Here is a 13,691-nt window from a genome sequence, read left to right on the forward strand (position 1 = left end):
CCCCACATGCCGCTCTGTGAGTTTCATGTCACACTTTGGAAATTGTTGGTCTGGGGCAAATGTGAACTGGACGGTGAACTTAGAGGGAAAAGCAAGCTAGCGCTTGGCAGTGGTCTGAGAAGGAACGGTTTGTGCCTGCAGCGTGGAGGGGCATGGCCCCTTTACGGAGAAGGGGGCACTGAGAGGAGGAGAAGAGTGGGTGACAGTTTCTCAGTGAGGCAGATACTTGCATTATGATCCCATTATTCTGTTTAAAGCCATGAATTTCAAAAGTAGTCACGTCCACAGTTAAAACACTCCAGGAGACGCTTGTTAAACGAATGATGTTGAATTAGAGTGCTAAGCAGAGTGCATGTGAAGTTTTACTTCATTACCAATTTAGAATAGTCGTGTCACTACTGTTCTCAATTAGTTGAACTATTTTTGAATTTATTTTTCCGATTTCTTGTTCTAGCGGGAGAATTGCAAGGTTGGTTGGAACGTCATAGGATTTATTTGAGGGGAACCTTTTAGAGTTCCGGGAGGCGTCTCCAGCAAAGAGGCGGTCTCCAGTTTGAGGAGGTCTTTTCTAAAGGGCCTGTTTCCAGAGGTGCAGGCAGGTGTGGGAAAACACAGGGCCTAGTGCAGTAGCCCAGGCCGGCCCTTCCCCTGAGGGGTGCGGGGAGAGTGTGGTTACAGGAACCTAGCATGAAAGGGAGCGGGCTGTGAGCTCTGAGGGTCATTTTCGCAGATCCGACAGAGGTGACTGATTTAACAACTATTGTAAATTGGTCTTGCTGGAAAGTTTGATGTGGGTGTTTTGTTTGTTTGGGTTTTTTTTCCCTCTCTAACATGGAAGGGCTCGCAGAGGAGGTAGATGTTGAGTGAAATCAGAATTCTTTCCCAAGCTTAATACATTGTTTCAGCATTTTAGGGAAAACTAGGACCCACCCATATCTGAATAAATTTTTTAAAAGTATTTATTTATTTATTTGGTTGCACCAGCTCTTAGTTGCAGCAGGCAGCCTCCTTAGTTGCGGCACATGGGCTCTTTAGTTGTGGCATACGAACTCTTAGTTGCGGCATGCATGTGGGAATCTAGTTCCCTGGCCAGGGATCAAAGCCAGACCCCCTGCATTGGAAGTGCAGAGTCTTATCCACTTATCCACTGTAGGGAAGTCCCCCTGAATAAATTTTTAATGCAAGAAGAACAGACGTTGAGAAAAACGTCTACCTTTTAGTTATTAATGTAAAGTAAAATGCAAAACAAGTATTCACCTTTCACCCCTTCCTGTAACCTACCAACTTTGCGCTTTGATTTTCTCCCACTGGGGAATGGAAGGAAATTTAACTTAGTTGGCCTGTTTTTTCCTGGAAATAAGCCTGTGATCTTGAAGGAAAATGGCTTGTAACCAAATGAAGTGTGAGCCCCCTGAGGGCGGAGACCACCTGAGCATCACTGTGTCCCTGGGCTCAGTTAGGCACCGAGTGGATATTTACTGAACGACTGGGAAGAGAGAAAATCATGCATTGATTCCATTTTGTCAATACGCTACTCAAAACTTTCTCAGTTGTCTTATAAAGCCCGGGGAATGACAAAAAGGCAATCTGCTTTTTCCGTGTAATCCTCACAGACCTATAAAAGCACTGTGATGTGCAGGAAAGCCCTGGAATGGGGATCAGAGACGTCAGTTCTGGGCCCGGCTCTGCCATTTAGCTGTGCTGTTACCTCGGGCAGGTCACTTAACCTCCTTTTTTCTGTCATTTATGAAGTAGGAGTTTGGCACTTGCCCTTCTTATTTTACAGAGTTAGTGAGAGATCGAATGAGATAAAGAATACAAAAGTGCTTTGAAAACTGGAAAGCAAGGCCTACTTTCCTGCTCAACCTGACTCTTCTCCAGCAGAAAGCACAGACTGGACCTGTCCCTCCAGAGAAAGCCTGCTGTGAGCCAGCTAATACAATTTATTTATTTTTAATCCTTAGTACTTAAGATCATTCCCTGAACACAGTAATTATCGACAACTATAGGCACTCAATAAATATTTGTTAATAGATAATAGGGAGAGTTTACAGACTGAATTCTTTACCTCTCTAAATCATGCTAAATCGTGTATAAGAAGAATTCTGTCTTTATGATGGTATTTGCCATGTGTTCCAGTTCATACATACCCAGGGCTTACTGGGCTGCTTGACACCCAATGGAAGAAGGAAGGTTAGTTTCTGTATTTCAGTATATGGTGAGTGTTTGTGCGTTTATTTCAACTTATGGAAATGGAGGTAGCTTTTGTTTGCTTGCCCAGGTGGTTCTCCCAGATTTGTTCAGGTAACACATTCGCGTAGTTCAAAGTTCATAAGCTACTCAGGAGAGAAGAGGGGAAAGCTCCCCTCCTACTTCTGTGGCCTGGCTACCGTTCCACTCTGAGGGAGCAGGTCTTCCTACTCTTGACAGCCATGTCTGCTTAGGTGTTGAGTTTCCATAAAGAGATTTTGAAGTTTTGAGTGTCTTTTCTTGAAAGAGAATAACAGTAGGTAGCTAGCTAGCTGGGTAGAGGTGGCAAGGGAGGGAGTGTGGTGAGAGACGGTGGAGGAATCTTAGCTTCTCTTTCTGTCTGTCACTCGTCTAGTCTTGCTTTTTTACGTACAGTTAGAGAATAACTAAACACCTCTGACCTACGTGATGATACAAATATTTTACAAACCTGAGAAATTTGACCAAAGTGGAGGAAGTGAGCAAGTTTGACCTAAGTTTCCAATCCTGTTTCTTCAGCATATTGAGATTGATAGTTGGAGTTTCAGGCAGTCTCATTCTCATGAAGTAATTAAACAAACCCCCTTCTGTTTCCACCCACTGGCAAAGTCCTCTTGGTCTCATCATTCTGGACAGGTGTGGAGGAAAATCTTAAATTATTTTCAGATGGTACAAATTACTCCTTTTTTTTTTGTTTTTTGTTATCTGCTGGGCATTACCCTTTCCCCAGAAAGGTGGTTTATTAATATATGATTTCCTAACTTTCAGATTTTGTACGGGTGGAGAAAATGAACTGCATGTATCGTACACACGGTGTGGGGTAAATGCTATTTAAATCTGGTCTGAGCTGCTAAACGTCTCGCTAACACGGGATCACTGGCTAGAGTCCAGGTTTGTTGGGTTTTTTTGTTTTTTTTTCCTTTGGGGGGGGGTCAGACTTTAGAGAACTAAGCCATCTGTCCAGCAAGTTATTTTAAGGCTTTAATAACAGGTACCCTGCAATATATTTCAGTGTGTAGGGGAGACAACTAATGTTTTGCAAAACCGATATCTTTAGAAATGTCTTCCACATTCTGTTTTGTTATCATTTTGGTATTGTAATCCTGATTTGATAGCACACATCTTTGTCCTAATGTTTTTGCAGAATTAATTAGTTCATTAAAAGCAGCATTTGAAAACTGGCATGTCAGTAACACAATGCATGCCTTCAGAACGCTCTTCCTTCTTAGAAGCATCGAGCTTCTCCTAAAACAGATGCAGGGATCTTGTAGCTGCGTATTAAGCTTTAAGACTTTGAAGACTCTCTGCTGCCTTCTTTGAGGTGCGTTCTGAGGGGCTCTGTGGTTGCCGTTGTTAGTGACTTTTGATGGCTAATGTAGTGAACTCAACACGTCACATCTTCACCTGCTAAAGAGAACTTTGCATTGTAGTTGTTTCATAACCGCCTAACTGGCGTCTGCATAGCTTACTTTTAATGTCCTGTCTGCTCCTTCGGCAAATATTTAAGGAGTGCCTGATGGGTACCAGGCACCGTGGCCAGTTGCTGGGATTCAGCCTTGAAGAAGGCGGTCATGCAGTCCCCTGGAGAGACCTGTTGAGGAGATAGACCTTAAGTAATCACTGGGAAAAATTGCTTAATTACAACTGGGACGGGAGACACAGAGAGAATTAAAAAGTGTAACAATAGAACTACCATATGACCCAGCAATCCCACTACTGGGCATATACCCTGAGAAAACCATAATTCAAAAAGAGACATGTACCACAGTGTTCATTGCAGCACTATCTACAATAGCCAGGACATGGAAGCAACCTAAATGTCCACTGACAGATGATTGGATAAAGAAGATGTGGCACATATATACAATGGGATATTACTCAGCCATAAAAAGAAACGAAACTGAGTTATTTGTAGTGAGGTGGATGGACCTAGAGTCTGTCATACAGAGTGAAGTAAGTCAGAAAGAGAAAAACAAATACCGTATGCTAACACATATATACGGAATCTAAAAAAAAATGGTACTGATGAACCTAGTGGCAGGGCAGGAATAAAGACATAGACATAGAGAATAGACTTGAGGGCATGGGGTGGGAGGGGGAAGCTGGGGCAAAGCGAGAGTAGCATCAACATATATACACTACCAAATGTAAAATAGTTGGCTGGTGGGAAGCAGCAGCATAGCACAGGGAGATCAGCTCAGTGCTTTGTGATGACCTAGAGGGCTGGGATAGGGAGGGTGGGAGGGAGGCTCAAGAGGGAGGGGATATGGGGACATGTGTATGCCTATGGCTGATTCACTTTGTTGTACAGCAGAAACTAACACAGTATTGTGAAGCAGTTATATCCAATAAAGATTTATTTTTAAAAAGTGCCATAAGAGGTGAGATGAAGGGCGCACTGACTGATGGGGGCGCCGGGGGGAGTGTCATTTAAGCTGGAACCGAAAGACTTGAAGCGTGCACGGGGCTGACCTGGGCATGGGGGTGGGAGGAGTTATGAGGGGGATCCTCCAGGTGGAGAATGTGGAACGTGCACAGCACAGCGTGCAAGGTAGTGCGAGCCTGCTCTGGACGTGGGGGGAGGAGGCGGGGCCAGGCCAGAGCAGAGCAGCAGCTGGACCTCGGGGCCTCGTTGGCCCTCCGAGGACTTGAGGTTAAGTTCACCACCGAGCTGTGCCTTAAGCAGTGATGCAGAAAGCGGGGAGCTCTCTCTTTTTACAAGCAAGGAGCTTCTGTAAAGCACAGGTGATGTGGCTGTAGAAGGCAGAAAGGGTTACTTACTATCAGGTGACCTCTAAGGTCATGGAAGTAGGTCCTTGACTTTGTTGGAAAGATTAGCAGTGAGAGACAGTAGTTTAAAAACAAACCCTAACCTTGGACTCCAGCATGGAAGCATGACTTTAAGATGATCAGAACTATCAGATCCATTGTACCCCCTGTACTACCACTTCAGTTATGTTCACTTCTAGGCTGCAAAATATATATATATATTTCCAAAATGAAGATAGCTTTATTGAAAACTACAGTTTTCCATCCAGAAAGGACTAAAGAAGAAAACCAGATACCTTCATTCTAGAACAGGTCTAGAGCAGTTTTTCTGAACTTGGGGTCCATGAATGGACTTTAAGGGACCTATAAACTGCAGAAAATTACATGCAAAATTTTGAGCAGACATATACTTTAGTTTATAGTGCATTCTGAAAGGGATCTGTGACCCAAGAAAGATTTAAAAACACTGATAAATCGGAAAACCAATAGTCTTTTACATGTTTGCAGAAAGCCTTTAGGTTTCAGAGGAAATATTCGTGTGTGATTTCACAAGGCTGAAGGAAGTAATTGGGTGGAGGGAGATACTGGTCAGTGGCTTGGAGGCAGCCTGGTGGTCCAGCAGTGCATGGGGCTGTCTTATAAGGTGTGCTACAGGGTTGTTTATTTAAGCAGACCATCTCTTGGAGATGCTGTTAAGTCCCTAGATTGACGGGGACATTGAGTAAGAGGACCTCTGAGATCCCGGTGTTCTTTAATTCTCTGATTAAGGACATTTAAAGGAGCAGGCCAAGCTACTTGAAGAAAATCAGAAGAGAACAAGGTTTATAGGGCTTCAGAGACAAATGTTAGGATTCCGAGAAAGGCATGGTTGTTTCTGAATCAGCAGAGATGTTGGAATAGTTAAGACTGAAGCTTGGTACTAAGGAAGCCTTTGGAAAGCCTGAGAAGGAGCCGTCGGATGCACTGGGGAAATTGGATCAGAACCCATTGAGAGTCTGACTGTAACTGAGGAGCGTGACAGGGAGATGGAATTCTCTAATTGCTTAAAAGTTCATTTTCTACCTGAAAATATTGAAACTATGAATGCCACCTTGATCTGAACCTGTGATTTCTAGGAGTTTGTCTTTCTAAAAACCTGGTGCTTGGACCAGCCAGCCAGCTGATCAGCTGAGTGCTTCAAGGAGGAGAACCACGCAGCTCTCCGTTTTCGAAAGGCCTCTGTAATGTAAATAGGAACAGCAATCTTTCCAAGTTATTACCCTGTTAACAGGTTGACAGATATGTGCAAATTGTGACTCACTGCTCAATTTGGCACGAAATTAATGTCGTTCTGCACCGCGTCTGCTCAAGTGTAAACCAGTCACCGCTGCCGTGTTAGTGCTTGTTTGCCTATATTCCAAAGGTAAAAATTAAAGTCATTCGATCCTGCCGCAGAGCGGAGTGCAGCATATGGTGGCGTGTGGGAGGGGAGCGCGCTGTTCCTACCTGTCCTGGGCCCGCGCTCTGAGCTCTGCACGCGCTGGCGGGGCTGGCGGGGCACACAGAGGAAGCCAGGAGCCCCTCCCATGCCAACCCCCACCCTCTGCAGAAAGAAAATGTCATCTCGGCTCCAGCTTTTTAATTTGCCGTTCCAAGCTTTCCTTATTTCTGTCAAGTCACTAGTGGTGGTGCATTTGCGTTTTGAAGGTTGGGTCTATTTGAAAATGAAATGTTTTGATTTTTTGCTTCTAGGATTCCGACATCGTTTTCCTCAGCGAAAGATGCAGCTGACTTTCTTTCTCTTTTTTGGCAAATACATAATGTCACCTGTAAAAAGGAAATTTGCATCTCCTTTATGTCAGGTGTGGGAATGAAGACCCGTCTCCTTGAAGCGCATTTTTGCTTAATAAAATCTTTGGGTTGAGCTTTGCTGAGCTTTATCTGAGATCACTGGCTGGGGAGGGAACCAAAAATACCGCCCCCGACCTCTCTACTTTGCCATGTCCGCATCAGATATTTCTTCTGGGGCTCTTTTCTCCTGCCACTGCCTCCCTTTACAAGTAAAGAGCTCGTATGCAGAGGATTCCAGAAATGTCAGGGAGCTTTTGTTGCCTCTGCCCTTTCAGAATGCTGGCCCCTGCTGAAAGCAAGCAAATCGAGTAGCTGGCGTAGAGTCCTGGAAATCTACACCCTGAACTTGGTTTCTGGAATCATCACCTAACCTACCTATGCCCCTAAATTCCCAGCCTACTAGAGAGACAGGTTTTCTAGAAAGTACTTCGGAACCTTCAAGGTGAAAGGTACAAGGGAGAGCAAATTACGACGTTAACTTTGTGCTCAAGTTCTGCATATTCATTTGCATTCTACTGTCCAGAGCTGTAATGGCTATTGATTGAGGATCCATTCAGAAGACATTGGCTGTCCCCCTCCCCGTTAGCATGTACTTAGCAATGACCTCCATCCACACAGGAGAGTGGATTTCTGCTTCCTGCTGAGTCTGAAGTAACTGGGTTTACATCGCACACGTAGAGTTGTTAGCAAAGCAGTCTGTAAATGCAGAAATGTCTCCAGTGACCTGGTGTGAACTTTTGACATGAATGTTGCCACCTGTCTTCCACCATCTCAAGAAACAGTAGGCAGTTGTGAAAAATGAGTTAATTTCCTCCTTTCCTCATCTTTTTGCCTCTTTTGTAGCGTTTAAGCTTAGAGCTAAGGTTGTGTATCGTGAAGCTGTAAATCTAGAAGGGACCGCGGGAGATGATGCATGATGTCTTAGTCAGTCTGGCTCTTAGCCATCCAGGAAAGATTGTTTTCTAAACCATTTTCAAAATCAACAGAATGGAGCCTTGCCTTTAAGCAGTACCTCTTTTCTTTTTAAGCTAGTTCGCTTTTTAATGCCACATCCTCACCTTGTGGTCCTTTCTTGAGATGGAAGATGGCTCTTCGGTACTGAGTTTTAAAAGCCATTTGCACACTTGAAGAATACCCGAGTCTCCCCACAGGCAGCCCCCTTTTCTGCAGGAGCAAGTAGCCTTCAGCGCACCTCCGCCTCTTCTCACTTGTCTCTGCTCTGGTCTTCCTATCATTGTTACTCACCACTGGGCCTTCTAGAGTTTTCCCCCTTCCTTTTTCAACTTGAAGTTTAAAACTGCATATAACGTTCCCTAGGGAAAACCTGATAGGTTAATCAGCAAGATTACTGACTTCCATAGCTCATATGTTGATGTTCACTTTTTAACAACTGGCATTGTGTTGTCTGCTGTCTCTCAAACTAAAATCTGTTCATGTTGTGAGTGGAGAGCGAATCTCCCTCTTCCCGCAAGAGAACGTAGCTTTTATATGTCCCTGATCTAATGGACGTGTAATTTAATTTGTCGTATCCAACAGATACGAAATCCAATGTAAAAATCCTTAACAGATAGTTTTGCATCGCAGCTACTGTATCCTACATCCCCTTTGTGCCCGTGTGATTGGACGGTGAGCACAAGTGCTGCTGTGATTTTATTCTCAGAGGATCTGAGCCAGACCCAGCTCTGTTGATGCTGTGGGTTGGTGTTTTCTCAGTGAGCTTCCGCTGGGGTATTGGGGGTGGGAGGGATTCTTCCTGCTAAGAGAGGACAGTTTTGCAGACTATGCCCACGATGCCCATGATATACCAGTAAGAGTATTTATAAATTTTAAGCCCTAAGTTTATGCCATGCTAAGTGCTTAATGTCAGTTATCTCAATGATCATTGAATCGTAATAGGTACAGCTTCCATTTGGACCAGAAGAACAGAAGACTGCCTTTCAGAAGGATGTTTCCAAGAAAAAAATGGAAACTGATATGTCTGATATGTTTGACCGTAGTCAGAGAAGTTTTAGAGTCAGGTAGAGAGTTTAAGGGAAAAAATCGTCATAGGTACACAGAAAAAGAATCAAGTGAAAATCCAGTGAAACAAAAAAACTGTACAAGTAGATAAATATACTCACGAGCCACTATGCAGCTCAGCTATTAAAAAATATATATAGCAGATATTTTAGAATGTAAACAAGAAATACTGATTTAAGCAAAAATGGTGAGATCATTTGAATTAGTTAGACTCAAACCAGAAAAACAGGAATGACTTCAGGTATTTAAAACAGAAGGAATTTAATCCAGAGACTTGATTATTGAGGTGATTGAGATGAGAAGCCAAAGAGGAAACAGGAAGACAAACAGAGGTGAGCAAAACAGGAAGCTGCTTCCATCCCTAGACCAGGAGGACAGAGGGAGGGGCCCTGTAATTGGAGCCCAGTGGCCAGGAAGGTGGCAGAACTAAATTCTGGTCTATAGAAGAAAGCCACGAGGTCACACCTTAAAATGAAAAACCAAGAACTGGCATTAAAAACACATCATGTGGAAATACAGAGGTAAATACCAACAGAAATCACTAAAAAAATGGATGGTCACTAAATCACTAAAAAGCAAGAGGGAGAACTGGGGAGTAGTATTTTTCCTTAAAAGGCTTATAAATCCCATCTGCCTTCTTAAAAACGTATTTCACTAATGAAAAATTAAATTGAGAAGGAAAGCGTACCGTAGGTTTGTATTTCTGTGACTAGGGCTCCAGCTCTTACACCTGTGTGTCTTTCTCCCTCTCAGGTATGTTGACGACGTGATTAGCCGCATCGACAGGATGTTCCCTGAAATGTCCATCCACTTATCCAGACCCAATGGGACATCCGCCATGCTTCTCGTAAGTTCTGCCTGACCTGTTTGTAGGGACATGTGCAAGGACATTGGCCTCCAGGTTAACCTGTTTCTGTGTGGTCAGAGCTCTAGAATGGAAACTAAATCCCAGTTTGATGGTGAACAGCGTTATTTCTCTTTACCGGCATTCTGTAGTACGTTCTACATGCTTTTGAATGAAATCGCGGAGCCCATCTAAGAGTTACCCAGACAGGAAATACAGTGTGAGACCCTGTCCCCTGTGAGTCAGTTCATGGTGTTCTGGTGAACCTGTCTTATAGTGTACCAAAGACAATAGGAACGCTCGCCTGTTGGATCCTGCTGTGGGAAATCATTTATAAAATCCATTCCGTATTTGAAGAAAGTGTCTGAGTGCTCATCTAAGAGTTACCCAGACAGGAAATACAGTGTGAGACCCTGTCCCCTGTGAGTCAGTTCATGGTGTTCTGGTGAACCTGTCTTATAGTGTACCAAAGACAGTAGGAACGCTCGCCTGTTGGATCCTGCTGTGGGAAATCATTTATAAAATCCATTCCGTATTTGAAGAAAGTGTCTGAGTGCTTATCACTGACGGTTTCTGATTTTGTTGTTTCTTTTTTCTTTTTCTTTTTTTTTTTCAATATTTATTTTATTCATTTGTTTGTTTTTGGCTGTGTCAGGTCTTAGCGGCGGCACGCAGGCTCCTCTCTAGTTGTGGTGCGCGGGCTCAGTAGTTACGGCATGCAGGCTCAGTTACCCTGCGGCATGTGGGATCTTAGTTCCCCGACCAGGGCTCGAACCCACGTCCCTTGCATTGGAAGGTGGATTCTTAACCACTGGCCCACCGGGGAAGTCTGATTTTGTTGTTTCTGATGTGGGTTTGCTCTGAGCAAGTTGGCCTCCTGACCTCATCACTGATGTTTGTATTCACATAAATTCACCAAAGACAGGTGTGTTTGGGAAATACGGTAGAATAGAAATGCTAAATTATAGTCGCAATTAGAAAGGCACAGAGACTGCAGTGATGAGGTGCTTTTCTGGCGCTCTGGGTACTAATACACATGCTTGGAGAGCCCTTCCTCGAGCACAGATTTTGAGGAGCCTCCATGTTTTACAGAAAAGGAGAATTAACTGGTTAAGAGTGATGGTTTTTGATGGACATCAGGAAGGCAAGCTTCAGGACTGAGTGTTTTTTTACGTCTCACTAGCACTGCTGCTCTGGGGCCTGGTGTGAAGTCCCCGGACTTCCGCGTTTCACCATTGTAAACTCTTATAAATAGGCAGTCACCCAGGACGAGCGACTGTTCGCTCAGCCCACTCACCTGAAGAGAGCAGGCTTATTGTGTGCGCATGTGTGTTTTTCTCTTAAGAAAGGAAAAGACGTGGGATTGTTAGTTGGGCGGGATTTCACATGCGCGGCAAAATCAGTGACGTTCATCTGGGTAACATGCTACTTTTCTTTAAAATTCTTTCAGTTAAAAAGTACAGCGAATGAGATAACACAGTGTTCTTTTGCTAGAAAAAGAAAACAATTTGTATACGTCTAGAAAAACATGCAATATTTTCTGCCCCGGTTAAACGTACAAATTGTCTAAATGTTAAGATCCTCTAGACCCAGCAGCTGAAACATAAATCCCACTTCCAGGATACTTGACAGGGACCAAAGAGTTAATGAAGATAAAAGTGAAAGTGTCCACAGTGAGATAGGTTTGCTCAAATTATTTCTGGGTCATTGAGCCTCCGTTTCCTGATGAAGGTATAGGGATTTGGCATTGACAGGAATGAGCAGGGAGAACAGGCTTCTAGGCAAACAGGTCTAAGATATTAGAGTTACTTCCACCTGAGAAAGTGGGCTTTTATTTCACAGCGACCTGTCAGCCTCATCTGCTTTCTCACTGAGCTTCTGTTTTCATAGACTGATGATGAGAGTTTAGGGGCTCGATCAAGGACAGAATTCGCTTTTATACACACCGTTTTCACTGCCACGAGTGGCTAATTCAGATCACTGTGCATCTGGCCAGCAAGCTGTCATCTTCCTTAGGTGACATGGGAATTCACACAAGGTGGTGTCTGTTTATAGGAAGAGCAGTGGGTGATCTGATTCGGAATTAAATTGCCAGGTGGATAATCATACTTTTAACATCATGGCTTTATTTGGCTTTTACTTTTAAAGATGGTATTTTATTAGACTGCAGATCCCTAGGCCACTTGCTGTCACCACACACATCTTCTCTGAGGTCGAAGGGAATTTCCACCTGGGCGGAGAGCGGGACCGGCAGCTGCCGCCTCCCCTTGTCCCCTCGCTAGTCACCTGTGCCCTGTGACCGGTGGAGACAGTGTGAGACCCGTGCTGTAGGCAGTGGGGCGCCACTGCACGAGGTTCAGGCAGGAGTGAAACTTGTTTTCTGGAGATCCTTCTGAAATGAATTGTGTGAATCTGGGAGGTGGTGCACTCTGAAAGCTTTGGGAGGCAAGTGAGACTGATGGGGGGACCAGCTAGGCCGCTGAAGCAGGACGCGCGTGGGCAGTCTCTGCTGACACCTCCCTCTGCCTGCTTGGCCGAAGCCTGAAGTGCACCCGTGCTTTGTAATAAAGCAGCGTTTCCTCCTGAGTCAGCCAGGCTTCCGTGAGTGCAGGCGACAGAAACCTGCTCTGATGAACTGAAGCAAGAAAAGGGTTGGTTTTTGTCTTTGTTTTGCTTTTTAATGATGCTGGATGCTCACAGACATGAAGATAGAGCTGCCCTGCCAGGAGGGACTAAAACCAGGTCCACTCCAGGGGTGTCAGGAGCAGGACAAGGTCCCTTTTTTTTTTTTTTTTGCGGTACGCGGGCCTCTCACTGTTGTGGCCTCTCCCATTGCGGAGCACAGGCTCCGGACGTGCAGGCTCAGCGGCCATGGTTCACGGGCCCAGCCGCTCCGCGGCATGTGAGATCTTCCCAGACCAGGGCACGAACCCGCGTCCCCCGCATCGGCAGGTGGACTCTCAACTACTGCGCCACCAGGGAAGCCCGACAAGGTCCCGTTTGGACTCTGTGGCCCAAGTGATTTGACCTCAACTGCCTTTCGTCCTTTCATCCTGCGCCTGTGCTCATATATCCGAGGGGAAACACTCCCACTGGCCTAACCTGAAGTTGTCCTTCCCCCTGGGGGGGTGGGTCCTGCCTTGGCAGCCCCCGAGAAGAATGTGGAGTGGAGGAGGTCATTCCTCAGGGGAAGAGAGACAGGGCCGAGCACGCAGTCCGTATGACAGAGCACATGGCCCCTGCCCCCGGAACCACGCGGAGCCTTGTGCTCTACCTAGCGCTCATCTCCTTTCCTCCTCGTAGAGGCCCTCAAGGTAGGTAGCGCCGATGGGTTTCATTTCACAAGTGAGGAAACTGAGGTGGTGGAGGTCGTGGTTTCTCCAGGCTCGTGCAGCCAGGACACGGCTTCCGGGCCTCCGGGGTGCTTCTTCCTCCCGTCTCTGATTATACTTCGTAGCGCTGGTGAGTAAGATTTGGGTGATCAGACACCAGGCGGGTAATTTTTTCTTGTTTTTTTTTAATTGTGTAATTTGATGTATACAAAGGAAAATGTGTATGCCAGTTTAAAAGTGTAGTGATAAACACATGAGCTTACTACCCAGTCTAAGAAGCAGAAGATAAGCAGTGTGTGCTTCTCCCCAGTCCTTGCCTCTCCCCCCAAAATCACCACCACCCTGATAATCATCCCCTTCTCTTCGTTTTTAAGTATGAATTTACCACATGGACATGGATCCCTAAGTAATGTGTCGTTGAGTTTTGTTGAATTTTGAACTTTATAAGAACAGTGTCATATTGTGTGGTTGTTTCTAAGAGGTAGCCACGTTGGTAGTTGTATCTGCTAATTTGATCATCTTCATGGTTATGTAATAGTTCATTCCGTGACGGTACACACTTTATTCTTTCTCCTGTCATTGTGCGTTTGGGTTGTTTCCGGTTTTGCTTTGTAAATAATGGTGGCGTGGTCATTCTTGCACATGTTCCAGGATATATTTTTAAGCTT

General features: G+C 44.9%; 1 protein-coding gene across 3 annotated transcripts in view; it reads left to right on the forward strand.

The window, feature by feature from the left end:
- Nucleotides 1-13,691, forward strand: part of MED27 (mediator complex subunit 27) — a 195,694-nt gene that overhangs the window by 118,795 nt on the left and 63,208 nt on the right. For all 3 annotated transcript variants that reach the window (XM_067742885.1, XM_067742886.1, XM_067742888.1), the window contains exon 4: nt 9,601-9,694. In XM_067742885.1, coding sequence (XP_067598986.1) covers nt 9,601-9,694 — 94 coding nt within the window. The remainder of the gene's footprint in view (nt 1-9,600; nt 9,695-13,691) is intronic.

The sequence above is a fragment of the Pseudorca crassidens genome, chromosome 7 (genome assembly GCF_039906515.1).
Source record: "Pseudorca crassidens isolate mPseCra1 chromosome 7, mPseCra1.hap1, whole genome shotgun sequence".
Lineage (NCBI taxonomy): Eukaryota > Metazoa > Chordata > Mammalia > Artiodactyla > Delphinidae > Pseudorca > Pseudorca crassidens.